This window comes from Elephas maximus, chromosome 6 (assembly GCF_024166365.1).
Source record: "Elephas maximus indicus isolate mEleMax1 chromosome 6, mEleMax1 primary haplotype, whole genome shotgun sequence".
Lineage (NCBI taxonomy): Eukaryota > Metazoa > Chordata > Mammalia > Proboscidea > Elephantidae > Elephas > Elephas maximus.
The window spans coordinates 88,876,731-88,901,302 of NC_064824.1; the positions used below are offsets into that span (position 1 = coordinate 88,876,731).

Sequence of the window (24,572 nt, forward strand, 5' to 3'; positions counted from 1 at the left end):
GGGCGCACCTGGCCGACCGGCCTCGCCCACCTCCGCGCGGAGCCTGCGGGGGCGAGCCCGGCGCCCAGATTAGTGGGCAGGGCGCGCGTTTTCTTTGTTTTTTTTTTTTTTTTAATCTGCCTCCTGGGGTATGTTGGACTTGGCTGTGTGTGCTCTTTGAAATACTATATTGGGAACCTCACACGTTAAAAAAAAAAAATTTTTTTTTTTTTTAAATTGCAAGCCTTCCCGGTTCATTCCGCAGCTGGAGAGCAGGCCCGAGGCGTTGTCTCCTTTCTCCCTCCGCCCCCGTCTCCCTCCTTCCCGCCTCCTCCCCCCGCCCGGAGCGGGACTCGCAGGAGCCGCCCCCTCCCAGGCGCCCACTTGGTTCCTCCCAGCTGCCGTGTGAATGGGCCGCCCTCTGAATTCCGCGGAGGGGGTGGCGGGAAGAGGCCGAGCCCCGGCCCCGGCGGCCACCGCCCCCGCCCCCGCCCCGCGGTGGCCCACGCCGGGATCTGCGTCACTCGGCCGCGCGTGGGCGGGAGCCGGAGCGGCGAATGTAGCAAGAGTGGAATCTCCCAACGTGACAGCGCGCGGGGGTGCAGGCGGCGGCGGAGGCGGGCGGGGGAGGAGGAGGGTGCAGCGCGCCCGGAGGGAGGGGGGAGGGGAGAGGGCGCGGCGGGGGAGGCGTCGCCGCCGCCGCCCGCGCGCCCCAGCCTGGAGGAGCTGCCGCCGCTGCGGCCGAGCGAGCGCCGTCGGGGCGGGCTTGCAGAAGCGGCGGGCCGGAGCTGGAGGGAAGCGGGGAGAGCGCGTCCACCAGCGTCCCTTCCCCCCTCGATGGGAGCGGGGGCGTCCTGGCCGCCGCCGCCTGAGGAGAGCCGGGGGCCGTCACTTCGGAGTTGGGGCTGAGCAGCCCGCGGACAGCGTGCGAAGACCGCTGCAGCCGCTGGCCGCGTACGTACCCACTCCCTGCCCTCGAGTGCGGGGCGCGTTTCTGCTGGTGCGATCGCGGGCAAACTTGGGTCGGCGGAGTGGCCGGGCCGCGCAGGGACGTGAAGGGGGGCGCGGATTGCGCGCTGCTCCCCGCCGGAAAGCGAGGGCGGCTTAGGGTTTGGGCGATTCCGGGAGAAATTCGGTGCAGGGGCCACAGGAAGTGGGGAGCGCGGCAGCGGCTGGGGCTTCTGCGCTTTCCCTCCGGGAAAGCTGGGGTTGTCTTGTCTATTCCATTAACTGGGTTGGGGTCATCGCGCGGCGTCCGGAGAGTCATGGTGTGCAGTGTGCGGTGTGTTCTGCGTTGTGTGCGCGCACTGGCAATAGAGTTTTTGCAGCGACCTTCGGCAGGGGCAGGCTTTTTGTTTGTTTACTTTGTAAAAGTGCTGCACTTACGCTTAATTCCCCCCCCCCCCCGGGAATCCTTCTCTTCCAAATGTAGTTTTCGTTTTAAAAGCAGAAGGAGAGTTTTGCTTTGAAGTAGCTTCCAGAAAAGAAACTTGGCACCGCGGTGCAGGGAAGCAAGCGATTCATTGTGCTTGCTAAGGCCGAATGTGGAATTTGCAAACACAAGAGCGACGTACTACCCTTGGATGTAGATGTGTGTGACCTTATTCGTGGAGAAACATTGGAAGTGTCATCAAATATTTGACTTGCACATACTTATCCCTCACTCTCTGAGATTCGGGGAGCATGGAAAATTTGGGGGTGGCTGTCAATTTAAAAATTCATCCCAAACAGTCGATTTGGAGTAACCTGTCACTACCAATTGGTTTGCCAGTGACGTGTCTGCAAACTTAAGGAGTGCAAAGATCAGAAGCTGAGAGGAAAATTCTCAGATCTTATTTAAAAATATTTTGGCAGTCTTAATAGGTAATATTAGTTTGCATAGGCACAGAGGAACCGAATTTAAAACGGATTAGTCACGTAGGAAATGCTTAGCTGTTTTGTTAGGGAAATGTGCACGCTATGAATTACCTGCTTAGATTTTCACTTTTTTGAGTTTTTTTTCCCCTGTGCAACATACCCGATTATATTTCATAATTTGTGTGTGAGTTTTAAGGAGGAACACTGGAAGAGAGGATGCGTAAGATTTGCTTCCTCTGTATTGTTTGGAGGCTGTTATCTTCCTGAAGACTTAAAAGCTGTTTCTGATCTAAGTGCAAATTAAAGTGGCTATTATTTTTTTTTTTTATTAAGATTCAGGGATATCGTTTTTTTGGTCCATATTTGTATTATGAGACATTTAATATTGCCCTTTTATTAATTCCTAAAAATTATTTTGTCTTTATAAATATTAACGTGCAAATAAGGCTGCTTCCCTTGAGAATTTGTAGATGACTGGCAAGGTCAGCCTTCTTTACCCCTCTTTCGCCATTAGATAGAGGAAAAATAGGCCTTGAAAGAAAATAATTTCAGGGAATCTTTGAAAGATTGCTAGTTTTAATTTCATTATTTTTACTATCTTGCACAAAAGTTAGTATCTCATTTTAATGCTGTTGTGTACTGGAGAAATTTGGTGTTCCTGGCTCTGGTGATCGCCTGTTAAAAGCAAGTGTATCAATAATGATGATAATAATAATAGCAATAATAGTAAAATATCATTGAGGCATTTTAATTTTATTTCATTCTGCCGGCTAATTGTTGATGTAATTCAAATGACAAAAATCCTTAGGAATTTTATCGTTGATAGGAAATTTAGTGAGCTTAAATGTCTTAGTAAATAAGTTAAATCTAGTTTTATTTTGCAATTTTTAATAAAATTGAATAATCTCAGCTAAATCAAATTTAGATTTGTTGCCTTTAAAATTTTTCTTTTTTTTTTTACTAGCAAATAACATCCACTGCACTGTGGGAAAGTCAATAGATTTTCATTTTCCCTGATGTTGTCCAGAGATTCAGTGGAAACATTAGTTTTTTGTTTTTTTCTTTAATTACACTTTAACTATGAACATAAAAAAAACATACTGGTTTATTATTAAAGATTTCTGGGGTTTGCACTGTGGATGCTTTGAAAGAAGAAATTTATGTATTACAAAGGGGAGAACCATTGAATTTGTTTCATAAATTTAAAAAATTTAAAAGATGGTTGGACAGAAATAAAAGTATGTCACATTTTTGTGTATGTTGGCTAGAGTCTGCCTTAAGCCTTAGGCCTCATCTATTCCATTATAATCAGCTTGTAGTGGTTTGGTTGGTGCTATTCATGTGCATTATTGGAAATGAAAGTTCTATAAAAATTTACCTTCAAATGTAAAGCCGTATTATGGATATCACAGAACCATGATATATTTTTTGTTACTTTGACAGAAGTGACCCTGTTATAATATGTTTTGAATAGTTTAAAATTCTACTAATGTATAATCAGTTTGTCTATGCATATTTCATTATGAAGTTTCTTGAGTATATATATTCCAGAATAAATAGTATCCACTCAAGGGTAATGTAGGCTTGCTAGCCCTTTTGCTTTGGACTTATTTTTATCTTACCTGCTGCTTTTACTCTTTTGAGTAGTAGGGTGAAGAACACTACAGTTGTTAAATACAAATTTTCTTTTAGGTCAGACATACTTAATAACTCGTACAAAAGTAGAATATACTCCCTTAAACTTAATAATGGAACAAGTGGGAAAGTGGAGAAGTTGATGTTGGAAAAAAAAATAATAATCCTAATTTTATCAGAACTCTCATAGCTAAAACATACCATTAAGCTTTCATAATAGTTTGTCATTTCTCAATGCATTGTATTTGGGGACTGCATGTTAATTTGCATGGCATCTTAATAATGATTTTTAAAGAGATTTTCTGAAAAATGTTAAAAATTTATGTATGTATTGCATACATACTAGGTGCTCAGGGGTCATTTGTTTCTTGAATGACTTGACTACTGGTTGATTGAGGAATATTCAGCCCTATTTTATGAAGTACTAATATTGCTTAGTATTGTAATTAAACAAATGCCTTCTAATTGTTAATGGCAAAATAAATCTGAATTATATTTCCTAATTTTGATAGCTAAATTTAAACTTACACATTATTTAATACTTAAAATGTTAAGGAATTTCTAAGAAATTTTTGCAGATTTAATTTAGAAAAGAATCAGTAGGGGAGGACGTTTTAGTTTCCAAGATTACCATTAATTCATTAAAAACTATATGTTTAGTTTATAGCATTGACAGTAATAAGATCCAGAAGTGTCTTAAGGTAAATCACTAAATGCCTACTATTAAGTGTTGTCTAGGTAAATTGTTTGGAACTTGAAACACATTGTACACTTGAGTTAGTACCTAAGCCAACTCCATGCAATCTTGAGTAACCTACGATGTAACTGAACTATATTTAAATTGTTATAGCTTGAGTTCTGGGTTCTAGACCTAGTACAAAAGTAAGAAGAATTCATTTCCTAGGCTTAAGATTGTTTCCTAAGTCAAATTCTGCCTTTTCATTTTCAACCTGTAGTATACCCATTGCACCCTTCTCCCCATTGCTACGCTTCCCCAAACTTGGCAGTACTTCAGAGACTTTAAATGTAGTCTCTGCCCTCACATTTTCTATTTCCTTCCTCCCAGTTTTCCATCTCAGTCTTTCATTCCTTTAGTGTGCAGTGGATCCCATTTGATGTTAAGAGGAAAACAATCGGGTAGAAGTAATTCACCTTTAATCTGAATGATTCATGGGCTTTTAACCTTCCCCAAGGTTTTTCACATTTTTTTTTTTTTTTAATGTCTGTAAGAGGTTGCTGTTAACTCAGATAATCTTAAAGTAAAAATTTAAGGCTGTGTTGGGGGAAGGCGTTTATAATTCTCTGCATAAATAAGTCAGGCCTTAATGGGATTTTGCCCTTGGGTTCTCCCTACTCCTAGAAAGATCTCTGCTTTGGAGTACCATAGACTTCATATAGGGTGTATACACACTATATAAAAATTACAGCATTTATTATTAATATTAGGAGCCCTGGTGGAGCAGTGGTAAAGCACTCAGCTGCTAACAGAAGGGTCAACAGTTCAAACCTACCAGTCACTCCTTGGGAGAAAGATGTGGCTGGCAGTCTTTTGTAAAGATTACAGCCTTGGAAACCCTGTGGGGCAGTTCTGCTTTATCACTATGAGTCGGAATCGGCAATGGGTTTGGGTTTTGGTTGTTATTAATATTATCATCATGTATCTTTTTAAAACAATGATTTGTACAGCAAGGAGTGTAGAAGACTCAAGAGGGTAGTGATCGTGAATCTATTCGAATATAATGAACATTTATAAGACAGATATTTATTATTTGGGAATAACTAATACTACATTTTTATCTATAGGAACAGAAGAAAAAAATACATAGGCTCTTCTCATGACTAAACTTGAACTCTTGAAATGCTGGTTTTGGGGCTGGACTCACACAGTACGTGTGTTATAGCACTACATACATATAGTTTCTCTGTTTGGGAGATCATCCTTTGATCTCTTGGAAAAATAGCTATGTTATGGGAGTCCATATAGCTTTCTAAGAAAGAGGACATACTGAGAATGTGAGAATGAAAAGGGTTGAGGGTAAAGCAGCAGAACGTGCCATTATCAGATTAACAATTCATCACAGACGGGGTCCCTTTTGAAATATAAAAAGAGCCTGCCGATCAGATTCTGACGTGAACAGCAATCTTTATAGAGATGTCATTGTACACGGAACACTTTGCTAGGAGTGGGGAGGTGGGTAGAAGATACGGATAAGACATAATCCCTATCCTCAGGGAGCTTATAACATAAGTAACCTGTTCTGCAGAACAAGGTCTCTTCTGTTCCCATGGTTCCTTATTTGAAGCACTTTACTTAGCTTTTATCACAGTGCTTTAAGTGCCTGTTTACTTGTCTCTCTGTCTCCTTCTTAACCGATTCTCCATGGAAGACCACCTTTTCTCTGTATCCCCAGGAGTGGCTCAGTGCCTGACACATTTGGGAAAGTTAGGGAAAACAAAATAATACAATATTACTGAAGTCAGATGAAGACCATTTCAAGAAGGAGGTGTACCATGTGCAGAGAGTAATAAGAGAGAGGTTGGTGGTAACACAGTAGGTACTCAGAGTTTTGACAGAGTGATGGGTCTAGAAGGCAGGCTGAAGCCTTTTGGAACGGATTGAGGCAGTTTCAAGGAACTTCTTTTCCCTGGTGGCCATAAAAGGCCCCTTCCCTACCCTAAATCACCACACCCCAGCTTGGAGAATGTCAAGGAAATTTTGTGTTTCCCATAGCCGTATTAGAGTGCTTCGTTGTGGTTCAAGGACACAGCAGGAGTTGACCAATTAAGTTTTTTCTACCATCCTGCTCCTTATTTCACTCAGCATAGTTCGAATCTGGCAAATGACTGAGCCTACCGCTTGAAGAGCCAAAGGGAGGTTTTTTAAGGGTTCAGAACAAATCACTGTCATTTAAAATAGACCAAGGAAACCTTCATCTAAAGCAAAATAAATAAAATAGACCAAGGATTATCAAACAGTAACAAGTGGCCTTAAGCTAATTCATTGTTGTTTAATTAATACTGAATTTATTTTCCTCAGCCTGAACATTTGAACAGGTGTTAAGTGGAGGTTTGCTGTCCACCGGCAGCAAGGCCTCTGGATTAGCTTTTGAATGCAGTAGGAATGAGTAACTGGTTTCTCTTAAACTGTGGAATTCTGAAAACTCAGCATGGGTGTTTCAGGATGTCTTGAAAAGGCCGGGTAACAGTAGTTTTCAGCTGAGTTGATTTACTATACTATTAGCTGCTTGTGTATACAGTAGTGTTGTGTTGGGATCCATTTTATATTTACTTCAGGCTGGAGAACTGCAGGTAGAAGCTGTCTCTTGACTCGTTTGACCTTCATGTTGAAGCATGAATGGATAGTTTGTGAAAACAAAATCTCATCTCATAAAAGTTTTCGATCACATCAAGTTAACGTATGACGTGGTGGGTGTTTAAATTATCACAGCAGTCTTTTGTAGGAAACTGAAACATTGTCCTAAAGCAAAAGCTGAAGGGAGAAGGAAACTCCTTTCCCAGCAGTAAGTGTGTGCCTTTAGGTAGCCTCCTAGCACTCCGAATATTTTACTTATTTATCTGTGATCTCTCATCTTGACTTTGGAAATGTACACTTGGTTCTGTCAGTCCTCATGGTGAGATTATATTCTGAACTACTACTTTATTTCCAGTACATAGAGCTTTCTCTTAAGAACTAGGGGGTTTCCTTTCTTTCTGGGTAAAGATGAGAAAGATAAAACTTGAAAAATTAATATTTTCTAAAATCAGTGACTTAGAATAAAACCTCTTTGGATCTTATACAAATGAATACATACACACGCATACATACATACATACATATATGTGTTTCCTCATGACTCATAAAAGATTTAAAAGCTATTTTCTAGATTTCCTCATGTAGTGTTTCCTCTATCCGTAATCTGTTGAGTGCATATGGTAAGTTAATTGATGACACCATAAACCTTGCAAGGTTATAACTACCTTATAAAAGAGAATTGGTGTGTATATGTGTGCATATGTATTTTTTCCCCCTATACTCTTTGAGTTGAAAGCCTGTGGAGCGGTTAAGTTAGGTGTATGATGAGAAAGTTAGTTTCCTTTCTTCCAACTCAGACGCTTTCTAGAAGCCCTTCTATCTGGTGCAGTGTAGTTTAACATAGACTCTCCCTGTATTGGGAGGACAGGCAGGTGCTACTGTAGGTGATTTAGAATTTACAAGAATGTTTTTATCCCGAAGACTAAGTTTTTATGAACGTGAAGGTGAATCTAAAGAACCTGGACAATCACAGAACATGTAAGAGTGTGTGGTACCCAGAGGATGTGTTAAATAGGGATCTTCTAGTGTAGTTTTTTTTTTTTTACTTGTTTACTGGTTTAGTGTAGTTTGCCAAATTTGCCAAATCATCTGGACTCTCCTGAGATGCAACTCAGCGACTTGACTTCCTGTATTTTCTAAAAGTACTCTGGGTGATTTCCTGGGTATTAGCAGAGAATGTTGTTATTAGCTGCCATCAGGTTGTCCCCCAACTCATGGTGACCCCATGTACAATGGAATGAAACACTGCCCAGTCCTGCAGCATTCCTGTGATTGGTTGCAGATTGAATAGTTGTGATCCATAGGGTTTTTATTAATGGATATTTGGGAATAGATCACCAGGCCTTTCTTCCTAGTCTGTCTCAGTCTGAAAACTCTGCCGAAATCTGCTCATCATAGCATCCTGCAGGCCTACGCTGACAGATGAGTGATGGTGGTGCATGAGATATATTGGCCAGGAATTGAACTTGAGTCTTCCACACGGAAGGCGAGAATTCTGCCACTGAATTACTACAGCCCACTAGTAGAAAACGGTGGGTCCCTAATCAGTGTTTTTTTTTTTTTGTATTTTGGAAAGTCATCAGGTCACCTGGCAATGTCCTTATTAGCCATTTTAAAACAAATAGCCATAAAACTTGTGGAGGTAACTAGTTGAGGACCAAGAGGTTCCAGGAAATGGGGGTTCTCATGAGTTAGTTCTTAGAGTGGTAGGGAGAAGCATTTCCTCCCTTCTGGTGACTGAGACTAGAATTTTTTTGCAGCATTCTGGTTGATGGTATAAAGCAAAACTCCTAGGTTTGGTGACCTCCTAGGCTTCAGGGATGTTTCTGATATTCCTCTGTTTGTATTATCTCCCAGTTAATCATTGTTCCTTACTGTTCCGAATTGAGAGTGGAGTTTCCATTTTTCCTCTGATGTTTGTATTCTTTTAAACCTTCTGTAATTTTCTCGTTAGAAGGCTACAGGGTTCTTTTAATCCTAGGGGTGCATTGATTACAACAAGTTTGTTTCTTTTAAATGGAATTATTTGGCCAACTTCTCTTTGTATGTGGGAGGTCTGCAGGCAACTGTGAGCAACTTCTGAATGCTACAGAAAGGTCAAAAAGTACTTTGCAGGATCTTGTTCTATTCCTTTAAAGGCAGGCCTTTCTGTCTTGCTTGGACTCTTAGTTCTTAGTGTGTTTCTTCTTTGCCTGTGTTTTAGGGTCTCTGCTACCTCTTTGAAGGGCTCATCCACCCTCTTGATATCGTCTTACATCTGATAACAGCCTTGATGCACATTTAGACTCTAGTCTGTTTTGCAGGTAAGATATTTCTACTTAGCATTCTACCCTAAGCCATATTCCAATGCCATGTGTTTGACAGGGAATCCCATTATCCTGATTTTTCTCTATCCCAACCGTCTGCCCCAGTTCTAGACTCTTGGGTATACAATCTCATAGTCATCTGTCTTTAACTTTTCTCTTCCTGGAACCAAAGAAAGTGCCAGTAAATGGTAACTATTTCCTCTCGGTCACTTAAACCTAAGTGATCACTAAGTCTTGTCACTTACTTGTTTTAAAATTTGCTGCCTCTTTTTTCCTGGTTCCTAAATATACCACCTTCAGTGTTCACACCACTCATCTGTCAGTTTGTCGTACTGTGGTGAGATGCGTGTTGCTGTGATGCTGGAAGTAATGCCACTGGTATTTCAAATACCAGCATGGTCACTCGTGGTGGACAGGTTTCAGCAGAGCTTGCAAAAGGGCCTGGTGATCTACTTCTAAAAAAAAAAAATGGTGGGTAAAAACCTTATGAATAGTAGCAGAACATTGTCTGATATAGTGCTGGAAGATGACCCCCTCAGGTTGGAAGGCACTCAAAATATGACTGGGGAAGAACTGCCTCCTCAAAGTAGAGTGGACCTTAATGATGTGGATGGGGTAAAGCTTTTAGGACCTTCATTTGCTGACTTGGCACTATTCAAAATGAGAAGAAACACCTGCAAACATCCGTTAATAATCGGAACGTGGAATATACAAAGTATGAATCTAGGAAAACTGAAAGTCATCAAAAATGAAATAGAATACATAAAGATTGATATCCTGGGCATTAGTGAGCTGAAATGGACACGTATTGGCCATTTTGAATCAGACAATCATATGGTCTTCTATGTCGGGAATGACAGATTGAAGAGGAATGGCATTGCATTCATCGTCAAAAAGAACATTTCAAAATCTATCCTGAAGTACAGTGCTGTCAGGGATAGGATAATATCCATATGCCTATCAGGAACACCAGTTAATACCACTATTATTCAAATTTACACACCAACTACTAATGCCAAAGATGAAGCAACTGAAGATTTTTACCAGCTTCTGTGGTCTGAAATTGATCAAACATGCAATCAAGATGCATTGATAATCACTTGTGATTGGGATTCGAAAGTTGGAAACGAAGAAGGAGCAGTAGTTGGAAAATACGGCCTTGGTAACAGAAACAGTGCTGGAGATTACATGATAGAATTTTGTAAGACCAGCAGCTTCTTCATTGCAAATACCTTTTTTCAACAACATAAACAGCGACTATACACGTGGACCTCACCAGATGGAATACACAAGAATCAACTCGACTACATCTGTGGAAAGAGACAGTGGAGAAACTCAATATAATCAGTCAGAAAAAGGCCAGGGGCTGACTGTGGAACATACCATCAATTGCTCATAGGTAAGTTCAAATTGAAGCCGAAAAAATTAAATCAAGTTCACAAGAGCGAAGGTATGACCTTAAGTATATCTCATCTGAATTTAGAGAACATCCAATAATAGATATGATGCATTGAACACTAATGACCAAAGACCAGACAAGTTATGGGATGACCTTAAGGGCATCATACCTGAAGAAAGCAAAAGGTCATTAAAAAGACAGGTAAGAAAGAAAAAAACAAAATGGATGTCGGAAGAGACTCGGAAACTTGCTCTTGAACATAGAGTAGCTAAAGTAAACTGAAGAAATGATCACATAGAAGAGCTGAACAGATTTCAAAAGGCAGCTCGAGAAGACACAGTAAAGCATTATAATGAAATGTGCAAAGAGCTGGAATTAGAAAACCAAAAGGGAAAAACACGCTTGGCATTTTTCAAGCTGAGAGAACTGAAGAAACAATTCAAGACTTGAGTTGCAATATTGAAGGATTGTATGGGCAAAACATTGAACAATGCAGGAAGCATCAAAAGAAGATGGAGAGAACACACATAGTTAAAAAAGTTACTGTACCAAAAAGAATTGGTCAACGTTTAGCTATTTTGGGAGTTACCATATGATCAAGAATCGATGGTACTGAAGGAAGAAGACCAAGCTGCATTGAAGGCATTGATGAAAAAAAAAGGCTCCAGGGATTGATAGAACACCAATTGAGATGTTTCAACAAATGGATGCAATGCTGGAAGTCTTCACTTGTCTATACCAAGATATTTGGAAGATAGCTGCATGGCCAGCTGACTGGAAGAGATCTATATTTGTACCTATTCCAAAGAAAGGTGATTCAACAGAATGCAGAAATTATTGAATAGTATTTTTATTGTTAATATCATAAGTAAAGTTTTGCTGAAGATAATTGAAAAAGGTTGCAACAGTACATCGACAGGGAAGTGCCAGAAATTAAAGCCAGATTCAGAAGAGGACTTGGAACAAGGGATATCGTTTCTGATGTTAGATCTTGACTGAAAGCAGAGGATACCAGAAAGATGTTTACCTGTGTTTTATTGACTGCGCTAAGGCATTGGACTGTGTGGATCATAACAAATTGTGGATAACATTGGGAAGAAAGGAAATTCTGGAACACTTAATTGTGCTCATGTGGAACCTGTACATAGACCAAGAGGTAGTTGTTCAGAGAGAACAAGGGAATACGGCATGGTTTAAAATTAGGAAAGGTGTGCATTAGGGTTGTATCCTTTCACCATACTTAGTCTGTAAACTGAGTGAATAATCAAGAAGCTGGACTATATGAAGAAGAACATGGCACCAGGATTGGAGGAAGACTCATTAACACCCTGCGATATGCAGATGACACAACCTTACTTGCTGAAAGTGAAGAGGACTTAAAGGACTTACTGATGAAGACCAAAGACTGTGTAGCCTTAAGTATGAGTTGCACCTCAACATAAAGAAAACAAAAATTCTCACAGCTGGGCCAACAAGCAGCGTCATGATAAACAGGGAAAAGATTGATGGTGTCAAGGATTTCATTTTACTTGGATCCACAATCAACACCCATGGAAACAGCAGTCAAGAAATCAAAAGATGTATTGCATGGGGCAAATCTACTGCAAAAGACCTCTTTTAAGTGTTATAAAGCAAAGATGTCGCCTTGAAGTCTAAGGTGCGTCTGACCCAAGCCATGGTATTTTCATTCATCTCCTATGCATGTGAAAGCTGAACAATGAATAAGGAAGACCAAAGAAGAATTGATGCCTTTGAAATATGGTGTTGGTGAAGAATATTGAATATACCATGAACTGCCAGAAGAACAAACAAACCTGTCTTGAAGTACAACCAGAATGCTCCTTAAAAGCGAGGATGGCGAGACTTTGTCTCACATGCTTTGGACATGTTATCAAGAGGCTTCAGTCCTGGAGAAGGACCTCATGCTTGGCAAAGTAGAGGGTGAGCAAACAAGAGAAAGACCCTCAAGTAGATAGGTTGACATGGTGGCAGCAACAGTGGGCTCATGCATAACAATGATCGTGAGTATGACGCAGAACCACGTACTTTGTACATGTCAGGAGGGATGAGTCTCTGGAGAAGGACATCATGCTTGGTAAAGTAGGGGGTCAGTGAAAAGAGGAAGACCCTCAACGAGTTGCATTGACACATTGGCTACAACAATGAGCTCAAACATAGCAACGATTGTGGGGATGGCACAGGACCAGGCAGTGTTTCTTTCTGTTGTACATAGGGTCACGATGAGTCAGAACCGACTTGACAGCAGGCACCTAAAAACAGCAGTGTTCGCACCTCCCTATTCATATTGAAATCTATCTCCTTCCACCTGCTAGAGTATTCATGCTAATTTTCCTTTATCTGTAAAATAGACATAACTGTACTTGTCTCACAGGGCTGTTGTGAAGATTAGACATAATGTAAATCATTTATTTTAGTACCTGACGTAAAATAAGTATTCATTGAAAATGGTAGCATAATGTACTTTTTACCTCTTACTTTTGGACTCCACTTTTGTGTCTACACCATGGAAACAGCAAAGTGTATAGCCAAAAATATGGGCTCTAGAGCGCTGTGGGTTCTTGGTTTGAGTCCCCAGGCTCCTGCTTACTAGATGTGAGACTCTGAGAAAGTTACCTATCTTCTTTGAGCCTTTAATTTCTCCTCTTTAAAATGAGAACAATTATACCGGCCTTTAGGGTTGTCAGGAGTATAAAATGAGATAAAGTATATAGAGAGAATGCTTCCTTAAGAGCCAATTGCTATGCAAAGTGATCCCTGTTTTTATTCTTCCCATATTGCATTCCTAAATCCTGTGACATTTAACCTATTTGGTTTAAGATGTCTGGGGCAAATGTGATAAGTATTTTCTTTCCTCTTTTTGCAGGTGAAACCCATCCACCGTAATGGCCGCGGCCTTACCTAGGACCCTGGGGGAGTTGCAGCTATACAGAATATTACAAAAGGCCAATCTACTCTCTTATTTTGATGCCTTTATCCAACAAGGCGGTGATGATGTCCAGCAACTCTGTGAAGCCGGAGAAGAGGAATTTTTGGAAATCATGGCACTTGTGGGGATGGCTAGCAAGCCCCTTCATGTTAGAAGGCTACAAAAGGCTTTGAGAGACTGGGTTACAAACCCTGGCCTTTTTAATCAGCCACTGACCACCCTTCCTGTCAGTAGCATACCCATCTATAAGTTACCAGAAGGATCACCGACATGGCTGGGAATATCCTGCAGTAGTTACGAAAGGAATAGCAATGCCCGGGAACCTCATTTAAAAATCCCCAAATGTGCCGCCACCACCTGTGTGCAGAGCTTGGGACAGGGGAAGTCAGATGTGGTGGGGAGCTTAGCACTGCAGAGTGTTGGTGACTCTAGACTCTGGCAAGGCCACCATGCCACTGAAAGCGAGCACAGTCTGTCCCCAGCAGACCTCGGCTCCCCGGCTTCTCCCAAAGAAAGCAGTGAGGCACTGGATGCTGCGGCCGCACTCTCTGTAGCCGAGTGTGTGGAGCGGATGGCCCCCACACTGCCAAAAAGTGACTTGAATGAAGTGAAAGAGCTGCTAAAAACCAACAAAAAGTTGGCCAAAATGATTGGTCACATCTTTGAGATGAGCGATGATGATCCACGCAAAGAGGAGGAAATTCGAAAATACAGTGCAATATATGGCAGATTTGATTCAAAGAGAAAGGATGGAAAACATCTCACACTTCATGAGGTAAAAACCCCACTTCTTCTGTATGTGTGTGGAGTGTTGTTGCTCCATAGAGATAAGTTTGGTAATAGTTTACAGCAAAGGAGATACATGCCCTGAAAGCAGTGTTAAAAATGTTTAGGTATTAGCAAAATGTAACTATTTTATGAAAATAGGTCATAATTATTATTGTGTTAGGGTATTTTTGCATTGAACTTAAATATGCTTGAGCCTTAGAACTGCAGTGTTGGGTGACTTAGAAAAATTTCAGAATTTAAACAGTGAAAGCATGAAGTCTTTACATTAATGAGACAGTTTATTTTTTAATTAAGAAATAAAATAGGACTTTAAATGTAATCTTTTTCAAAACCCTTTTATAAAAATAAGAACTCAAAGCAGTTTCAACCAGCGTGGAAAACAGAATTCTATTAGATGAATGTTGGAGGAATTATTGCTTCTTCGAACATTGTGTTGATTTGGCATTAAAAATCCTCATTGTTTTATCTTTGTAGCACTCTCCGCAGAAGTATTCTGCCTCAGTACAAGGACGACACACACAGGCACATAACACACACAACTTCTGCATTTATTCTCTTTCTCCTCTTGTCCTTCTGGCCAGCACGTTATCTTTGTATCCCCAGAGCCTCTTGCACCCAATAAACCCTTGGAAAATAAATGCATTTTCAAAAGATAAAAAGAACATTTCATGCCTAAATGTTTAGAAGGAGGAAGTAAATCCTCCTTGAAAAAATATTCAGGTTGAATGCAGTATTTCCTGTTCAACATCAGGTCTTTCCCCATTAGACTTACACTTCTACATGAAAAAGAATACGTCATTGTGAAAGTACTATTTAATCACTACAAAAGAATGTGAAGTAATCAGATATTTTTCTCTACATATACAAATAAAAGATCATACTTTGGATACTGTTCTCCAAATTCTTTTTTTTTTTTTTTAACGTTACAGTACACTTACAGTACGTTATGCTATTAGGTATCTTTTCAAGTCAGTACACATAGAGCTACTTTGTTTTTTTATGGGTTGCATTGTATTCCATAGTATGGATATGCCTTTATTTATCTTAACCATTCACTTTGTGATGTTGACTTAGGTTTTAAATTTTTTGATACTACATACTGAGCTACGTGAATGTTCTTAATACACCTTTACAGACTTGTGCATCTGTTTCTATAGAATGGGCTACATCGTGTAAAATTATGGGATCAAAATACTGAGATTTAACATTTTAATAGATACTGCTAAATTGCCTTCTTAAAAAAGGACGTTTAACAGAAATCCAGTTTTATGTTCATATGTTTAAGAGAAATCCAATTGTATGTTCATATGTTTAACAGAAATCCAACTTTATGTTAATGTTCTTTGTTTTAATGTTGGGGTTGTTTGTCTTACTTTTGCAAAACGATTTGATAAGACCTTTTTATATTTCAAGGATATTAACCCTTTGTCTTATGTTGTAAATATTTTCCCAGATTGACATTTGTCCTCTGACTTTGCAGAGTGTTTTGCCTTGTCAAGTTTAAGTAATCATATTTATTGATATTGTCCTGTATGATTTCATTAGTTTAATTCTCTATCCTTTTACGGGCATAAAAATTTTTTTAAGTTATTATAGCTTTATAATATGTTTTGATGTCTGGAAAGGCAGATACTCCTTCATTAGTTTTGTTTCTAGCTTTTCTTTTTTTTTTTTCTTTAAGCTAATTTCATATATTTATCCTTCTAAATGAAATTTTAGATAAATGAATTTTTCAAGTTTCCCCCAAAATTTCTGTTGATATTTTATTTGGAAATACCTTAAATGTGTCGGTTAATTTGGAGAACTGACATATTTACGATAATGAGACTTTCCTTACAGGAATATGGTATGTGTATTTATTATTTAGATTTTTTATATTCCTCAGTAATTTTTTAGTGCTTTTCAGACAGGTTGTGTACATTTCCTAGTCATATGGTGTATATTATATATATGTATATTAACACTATTATACGTATATTTCATTTATATAGGATATAAAGAGGATATAATCATAAGTGGGATTTTTTCTTCGTTGTTTTTTTAATGGCTATCACTGGCTGATTTTTGGATATAAATCTTGTTTTCAACAATTTTACCATCTGATCTTTGTAAATAAATGATTTTAGATGTTTTGATACTAGAGTTTAAGATCAGAGAATTGATTGGCAGAATGACTTAAAGTAAATTTGTGATTTCATCTCTTTTGGGCTTTTTTTTTTTTTGCAATTGTTACTATATTTACCATATAGTAATTTCTTCACAGAATCTTGTAAGTAAATCTAGAAAATAACAATTATAATTCAGATATACTTTGACACTTCCCTATTACCTGTGAATCAGTAGAGGAGTCCACTTAAAAAGTTATTATGTTTGATAGTATAATAGAAAACGTAGGCCAGAAGTGTTGGCAATTTTAGGTTCATGCTTTGATCAAGTTTTTACATAATTTTTAAAACATAGCAGATAAAACACAAAGTTAAGTTAGACGTATTTTTGTCAAAATGAAAGTATTTTCAAAAGATTAATTTATTAAACCCAATCAACATCACTTTTTTCCCTCTTACCCTATGTGGAGTCCTGCTGGTTAAGAGCTTGGCTGCTAACCAAAAGGTCAGCAGTTCAAATCCACCAGCCAGCCTCTCACTGGTAACCCTATGGGACAGTTCTGCTTTGTCCTATAGGGTTGCTCTGAATTAGAATTGACTTGATGGCAGTGGATTTGGTTTTTTTTTGGGTTACCTTACTTTAAAAAAATCCCAAAAGTATTATTTCACACTTGGCTTTTGCTGAGGGGCTCTTTCTTTTTTAGATAAATAGGTACAGATGCTATTTAAGTAATGAGGCATTTGTGGGTTTCCCAAAATAAGGGACCATTCAAAATGAATGCCAGTAGGCTGAGATGTAGGGGTGGGGGCTTTGGAAATGTGGTCTGTGTATTTAAAACTTAACTTAGACCACTTGTTACTTGTAATGCAAGTATGCGAATCTGGTCCAGTAACATAGTTTATGAATCAGAAGGGTTTCTTCAAACTAGCTTGGGGGAAATGGATCAAATACTGAGAGAATTAAAAGAAAGAAAGTGCTATTAAGTGTACCTTTAGGAATTATGTAATTTTGCATTTTTTTCCACTTTACTATTTAAAATCAGAAAAAGATTTTGGGTCTTTCTAAATCCTAAGATTAAAGAATGTTACTGTTTGTCTTTAGTTTCCAAATAAGGAAGCTGATGACTTATTCTTAATTCACTGTTGGCAGTATCTCTGAGAGTTTTCTTCATATAAAACCTTTGTGGATATTTTACTCTTTCAAGACATACAGCTGTTTGTAAGCCAGGAGTGGATGAAAATCAGGAAGTTATCTATACCTGAAAAATTTTTTTTCATCTCTCCCAAGTATGTAAGATTCTCTGCTTGTGTGAATTTTTATACTTGTTTACAAATTTACTGTACACAGTACAGTAAAGAATTATGGAATGAGTCATTCTAAAACACTTTTTATTTTTTAAAGAATCGGTGATAAACTTAGGACCTGGCTAGGTATGGACTGGTTTATAGGAGTCAGGCCATAAAGGTAGCAAGGGGTTGAGGCTTAAAACCACACTAGTTGTTTTGGGGTAGATGCTAGGGGACAAATCCAGAAGCAGTACTAGAAAGAAGTCCAAGCGGGCAGAATGTGCCATCTATCCAAAGGTGTTTTAGCAGGTAATAGGTGGTAACCTAGACAAGCAATATGTATCAGATCTTATATCAATGAATTGGTGAGTCTTACGAGAAGTTTGTCATTTCATTAATCTTTTTCAGGAGTCTGCGAACTATATAGCCCATGCATGGGCCAAGCCTGGCCCATCACCTTTTTTTTTTTTTAAATATTTCATTGTGTTTTCAGAGAAGGTTTATCACCACCTGTTTATATAAATAAACGTTTATTGGAACACAACCATGCCCGTGTGGCTACTTTGGAGGTACATTGGCAGAGTTGAGTAGTTGTGACATAGACTTTTTGGCTTATGAAGCCTCAAATATTTACTTTTTTTAAAAAAAAAAAAAACAGAAAAAGCTTGCCAACCTCGCATCTTTTTGAAGAAGCAGCTTTTGGCTTAGTTGCTATTCTTAGTTATGCAGGGTGTGAGTGTTTACTTTAACTTCCTTGTGACTTATTTTATTGTTCTTTTCCAACTTAAGTTAGATGCATATCAGTTCAGTAATGTTTAGCCTTTCTTCATTTTCTGATATAAGCATTTAAGGCTATAAATTATCACTAGGTATGGATTTAGGTTTATTCTCAAAGTTTTGTTATAAGGTTATTTTATTATTTTTCTGTGGTAACTATGTCCCTTTTCATTTATGATTTCTATTCTGATCCATTGAACATAGAGTAGCTGAAGAAAATGGAAGAAATGATGAAGTTAAAGGAGCTAAACAGAAGATTTCAAAGGGCCCCTCAAGAAGAGAAATCATTATAATGAAATGTGCAGACACCTGGAATTAGAAAACCAAAATGCTCGGCATTTCTTAAGCTGAAAGACCTGAAGAAAAATTCAAGCCTCGAGTTGCAATACTGAAGGATTCTTGTGGGCAAAATATTGAATGATGCAGGAAGCATCAAAAGAAGATGGAAGAAATACACAGAGTCACTGAACCAAAAAGAAATGGTTGACGTTCAGCCATATCAGGAGGGTAGCATGTGATGAAGAACCAAGAATATTGAAGGAACTAGTCCAAGCTGCACTGAAGGCACTGGCGAAAACCAAGGCTTAAGAAATGGAGGGAACACCAACTGAGATGTTTCAACAAGCGGATGTAGCACTAGAAGCACTCACTCATCTATGCCAAAAAATTTGGAAGACTGCTACCTAGCCAACCAATTGGAAGAGATCCATATTTGTTCCTGTTCCAAAGAAAGCTGATCCAACAGAATGCGGGCATTATTGAACAACAACATCAACAGCACACGCAAGTAAAATTTTACCAAAGATAATTCAAAAATGGTGGCAGCAGTACATTGACAGAGGAGTACCAGAAATTCAAGTGAGATTCAGAAGAGGACGTGGAACAAGGGATATCATTGCTGATGTCAGGTGGATCTTGGCTTAAAGCAGAGTATACCAGAAAGATGTTCACCTGTGTTTTAGTGATTATGCAAAGGCATTTGACTCTTATGGATAACATTGAGAAGAATGGAAATTCCAGAACAGTTAATTGTGCTCATGAGGAACCTGTACATAGACCAAGAGGTGTCCTTCATACAGAACAAGGGAATACTGCATGGTTTAAAATCAGGAAAGGTGTGCATTAGGGTTGTATCCTTTCATCACACTTAGTCTGTATGCTGACCAAATAATCCGAGAAGCTGGACTGTATGAAGGAGAATGGCGGGGCGGGGCGGGGCGGGGGGGCGGGATCAGGATTAGAGGAAGAATCATTAACAACCTGTGATATGCAGATGACACAGCCTTGCTTGCTGAAAGTGAAGAGGACTTAAAGCACTTACTGGTGAAGGCCAAAGACTACAGCCTTCAGTATGGATTACACCTCAGTGTAAAGAAAACAAAATCCTCATAACTGGACCAATAACCAATGTCATGATAAATGGAGAAAAGATTGAAGTTGTTAAGAATTTCATTTTTATTGGCTCCACAGTCAGTGCCAAAAATGACCTATTGCACTAGGCAAATCTGCTGCAGAAGACCTCTATAAAGTGGTAAAAAAACAAAGATGTTGCCGTGAAGACTAAGGTGCGCTTGTCCCAAGCCATTGTATTTTCAGTCGACCCATATGCATGTGAAAGCTGGACAGTGAGTAAGAAAGACTGAGGAAGAATTGATGCCTTTGAATTGTGGTGTTGGCAAAGAATATTGAATATATCATGCACAGCCAAAGAACAAACCTGTCTTGAAGAAGTAGAACCAGAATGCACCTTAAAAGCAAGCACATCAAGACTACATCTCACATACTTCGGACATGTTATCAGGAGAGAGCAGTCCCTGGAGAAGGATGTCATGCTTGGCAAAGTAGAGGGTCAGTGAAAAAGAAGAAGACCCATTGACACAATGGCTGCAACAATGGGCTCAAATATAGCAATAATTGTGAGGATGGCGCAGAACTGGGCAACGTTTTGTTCTGTTGTACATAGGGTCGCTGTGAGTCCGAACCAACTCACCTAACACCGCCACCACCACTTCAACTTATGAATTATTTAGAAATGTTTCTTCATTTCCAAGTATGAGGGAATTTTTCTTAGATATTTTTCCTAGTGATTTTTAGCTGAATTATATTGCCGCAGAGCATGGTTTTATGATGGCAGCCTTTTAAAGTTTGTTAAGATTTTATTTATGGCCCAGTATGTATTCAGTGTTTTATATGTGCTCAGAAACAGTACCTTCTGCCCTTGTTGGTGGAGTGTTCTGTATATGTCTCCTTTAACAAGTTTATTAACTGTTACTCAAAACCTTCCAATTTTTGTGTTTGTCGTCTTGATCTATCAGTAACTAAGAGTGTGTGTTAAAATCTCCCACTGTGATTGGGGTGTTGTCTTTTTCTCTTTTTATTATGCAGTGATCTTATTAATTTTTAATAATATATTTGTTTTAAAAACCTATTTTGTTTGTTAGCATTATAAATGCATCAGCTCTAATTTTTACTTACCTGTTACATGTTGTTTTCAACCTCTTTGAACTTTCTGAATCCACATGGTTTAGATATGTCTCTTGTGAATACCAATAGATGGATATTTAAGAATCCAGTCTTTTTTTTTTTTGTCTTTTAACTAGAACATTTAGTCCATGTACATTTATAGTAATAATTGATGTTTTGGATTTATGGTCATTATTTTGTATTTTTTTTTTTTCCCCGCCTTATACCTCAAAAAAAAAAAAATTTTTTTTTTTTTTTTTTTTTTATACCTCAGGTTTAACATTTGGGATTAGTTTTCTTCTGCCTGACTTGCATCATTTAGAATTTTCTGAAATGCCTACTGGTGGCAAACTCTGTCCTTCTTCAACCCACTACGAAAATATTTTTATTTTGCATGGATTCTTAAATAGTATTTGTTCTGGGTATTTAATTCTGTATTGTTAGTTGTTTTTACTTAGTACATTGAAGATACCATTTCAGTGAGTTTTGGCTTTCATTGTTGTATTTGAAGTCAGCTATTCTGCTATTTCTCAGCTTCTTTTAAAATCTTCTCTTTGCCTCTGCCCCAGTTTCTTTCTCTTCTCCTTCTGAATTCTCAGTTTCTCACGGTTATTTTTACTGTATTACTCTTTAGTCATATTTTCAGTTCCTTTTATTTCTTTAAAAATGAAGTCTTTGAAGGTCTGATTCTGTTGTCGCTTCTGCCCGTTTTCATTTATGATACCTTGTTTCTTTGAACATTTTATGATTTTTGTGTATGAGCTCATATTTTTTGGAACTTTATCTGTGGGAATGTTTTAAAGCTTGGAAAGAAAGTGGATCCCCGTAGAGGTTATTTGCTTTATCTTCTACCAGGCATCTGGGAACACTACTACTCCGCGACCCCCTGAAATTAAATTCTCAGCCCACTTAGTGTGAATTAGGAATGAAAATCCATGTGAAGGGTTGATTTGGGATTATGAAATCTCAAGAGAATGTCTTTCCTTCTCTCCCACTCAGCACCAAGGTTCAAGACAGGTAATTTTCTTTGTATTCTTTTAGGGGTACAGGTGTATTTCTAATTCAGCCTTACATTAGGAGTTCAGCTTTGGTAAGAAGGGGTCTTAGACTCCTCACTAATCACCTTTGGTGGGCGCTGAGCTTTCCTCCCCACACCCTCCAGCTCTATGAGACTGAAGATGAAGCCACAAGTTCATCTGGTTTAGCAATTGTTGTCAGCTTACTGCTTTGAAATTTTATCTAGGTTAGTTTTGGCCTGAATAGTCCTTACTCTTGCCAGCTTATTGATGCACTTAAGGTAATGGACCCCCTCTCACCCATTTTATCCAGCATATTTAGTTTTCTGTGAGAGGTGCCAGTCATGGTTCCTAGTCTCCCTACTGCTGGAAATGAGAGTCCTGATTGCCTTTGAGATTCCCTATCACACTGCATTCATAGAGTGTTTTTATGTCAGCAATGCTTAATCAAAAGTCACAATCATTTGATTGTTAGAGATCATAATTTTAACTCCTATAAAGAAAGTTTTTCTTGGAATCAGTGAACCACTCTTCTTGAGGATAAACATAACTTAAGTGCAGTTATAAATGAGAGAAAGCTAACTTTAAGAAATGTTTTACAGGAAGATTTGAATGGAATTTTGGTATTTGGGGGCATAAAAAGAGGAAGTGAAGGAAGTAAACAAGAGAGAATGTCTTGTACTTTATATGTAGTTTAACAAAATTGTTTTTAAAAGCTAATATGGTATTGAGTGAGTGACTACTATTTTGGAGTATTTGTGTCACTTTTCTTTTTTTTAAATATATTGTCAGTATTTACTGATTTGTTAACGATTGTTCCTAGGGGCATAGAATCCACCTAACACTGACAGAACACACAATTTTGAGGGAGGCTTCATGAATCAGCTTCTTGTTACAACTTAGGATGAGCTGTAGTTACTTCTCCAGCCTCAGTTTTTCTCTAAGAAGCTTCCTTGGATTGAACCTGAAGAGTTCAATCTACTTTTTTTCATCAGTTTTAGCCTGAATTCAGGAACAAAGAATGTGTTAGGTTTGTTTTTCTTGATTTCTGTCTGGTAGGATGTTTTCAGTTTGTGTTGAAAAGTTGTTTTTTATGGTTGTACATAACTGATACCTTCAAAATGTTGTCAGTTCAGATAATCTTATTGACAGTCAGAAGTTCTCTACAGTGATATAGATTTATGAGTACATAAACAGCTAAATGAAAAGCAGCTTGAGAAGGGTCTTCAAGGTCGTTGTAGCTACTGCCATGTGGAAATTGTAGTTTATTTAGGAAACAATTTTTTAAAAGTTGATTTTGCTTTTAGCTGTAGTACCACTGTGCCTTTCAAAAGTGCTTATGGGAGAAACTGATCTATTGATGATTATTTAGGAGGAGGGGAGAAGGCAGAAAATAAATTCCTCCTCCAGTCATGCTTCGTATTCAACTACGGATATTAAAATAGGAGGCCTGGGCTTCTTATTACCACCTTGTTGTCGTCTTACAAGAAACTAGTATAAATAACAGTTGAAATTTTGGGGAGAAGGATGTTAGATACCTATATCACACTGTATACCATAACATATTCTAGATTGATTAAATATCTAAGTGGAAAAAAAAAATGAAAGTATTAAACTGTAGGAGAACATATATGTATATTAGGATGGAAAAGTTGTTTTTACACATGACAACCAAGGTAAAAACGGTAAGACTAAAAGGTTAATGACAAACTTGGGCATGGAGAGTGGATACTACATATGGGGAAGAGTTAATGGTCTCAAAGAATTCTTAAAGTCCATAAGAAGATAAAACAGTGGGATAGAACAAACAGGCAGATGCCATGAGCAAACAGATTTCAAAATAAGTCAAAACCGTAAGAAAACATTCCAGTTTTATTATCAAAGAAATGCAGATTATAACAGGATATCATTTTAAAATATATCAAATTGGTAAAGCTTTTACACGATAGTGACTAGTATTGGTTAAGATTCTGGGAAATGGATTGTATGTCATTTTCTGCTGCTTATTTTTATTTTCCTTATTGTCCATAAAAACTCCAAAAATAAATAAAATAAAGGGTATAAATAAAACCAAGGTGACTATTTTTATTAGTTTGGGTTCTGAGATATGGTACATGGTGATATGATATGGTGATTTTCTTCCGAAATTTGCCATGAGGAATAATTGTGAATAAAAGCCATCCAGATTTCTATAAATTATGATTTCATTATGTAATGATGTGAAATTTTTTATTCCTGAGTGAAACATTTTATATGTTGATAAAATAAAACTGTTAACATTTTTTAAAACTGTATTTTGGATATCCAGCTCACTGTTAATGAAGCAGCTGCCCAGCTTTGTGCGAAGGATAATGCCCTGTTGACCAGAAGAGATGAACTTTTTGCCCTGGCTAGACAGATTTCTCGAGAAGTCACCTATAAATATACTTACAGAACCACCAAGTAAGTGTTTACTTGGAAGTATCTTTGCATTGCATGGTAGAAATGGTGTTTGTTTAAGTCACCACCCGTTGATAGGATATAAGTGTTTCTGAAAAAGTAGAAATGTGATTATAGTTCTAAATTATAAATTTTACAACTATGGCTTTTCAAAACATTATTGCTCAAGTGATTTTGTTGTTTTGTTTATTCTCCTCTGCTTTTCTCTCTTCTGAAAGACATAGTTCCCTAGTACTATAGCGTTGATCTGGTGGTAGGTT

At 38.4% G+C, this 24,572-nt stretch overlaps 1 protein-coding gene across 8 annotated transcripts in view; it reads left to right on the plus strand.

The window, feature by feature from the left end:
• Positions 1–844: 844 nt before the first annotated feature.
• NAB1 (NGFI-A binding protein 1) overlaps positions 845–24,572 on the plus strand; it is a 62,797-nt gene continuing 39,069 nt past the window's right edge. For 3 of the 8 annotated variants that reach the window (XR_007517888.1, XM_049887703.1, XM_049887706.1), the window contains exons 1-4: positions 7,291–9,087; positions 13,374–14,211; positions 21,857–21,874; positions 24,182–24,315. Coding sequence is in view for 6 of the 8 variants with exons in the window: in XM_049887703.1 (XP_049743660.1) it covers positions 13,393–14,211; positions 21,857–21,874; positions 24,182–24,315 (971 nt within the window). In the remaining 2 variants the exon portion in view is untranslated. Of the gene's footprint in view, positions 934–7,290; positions 9,088–13,373; positions 14,212–21,856; positions 21,875–24,181; positions 24,316–24,572 lie in introns of those variants that run through there. The other 5 variants (XR_007517887.1, XM_049887701.1, XM_049887702.1 and 2 more) reach the window with 4 other exon arrangements.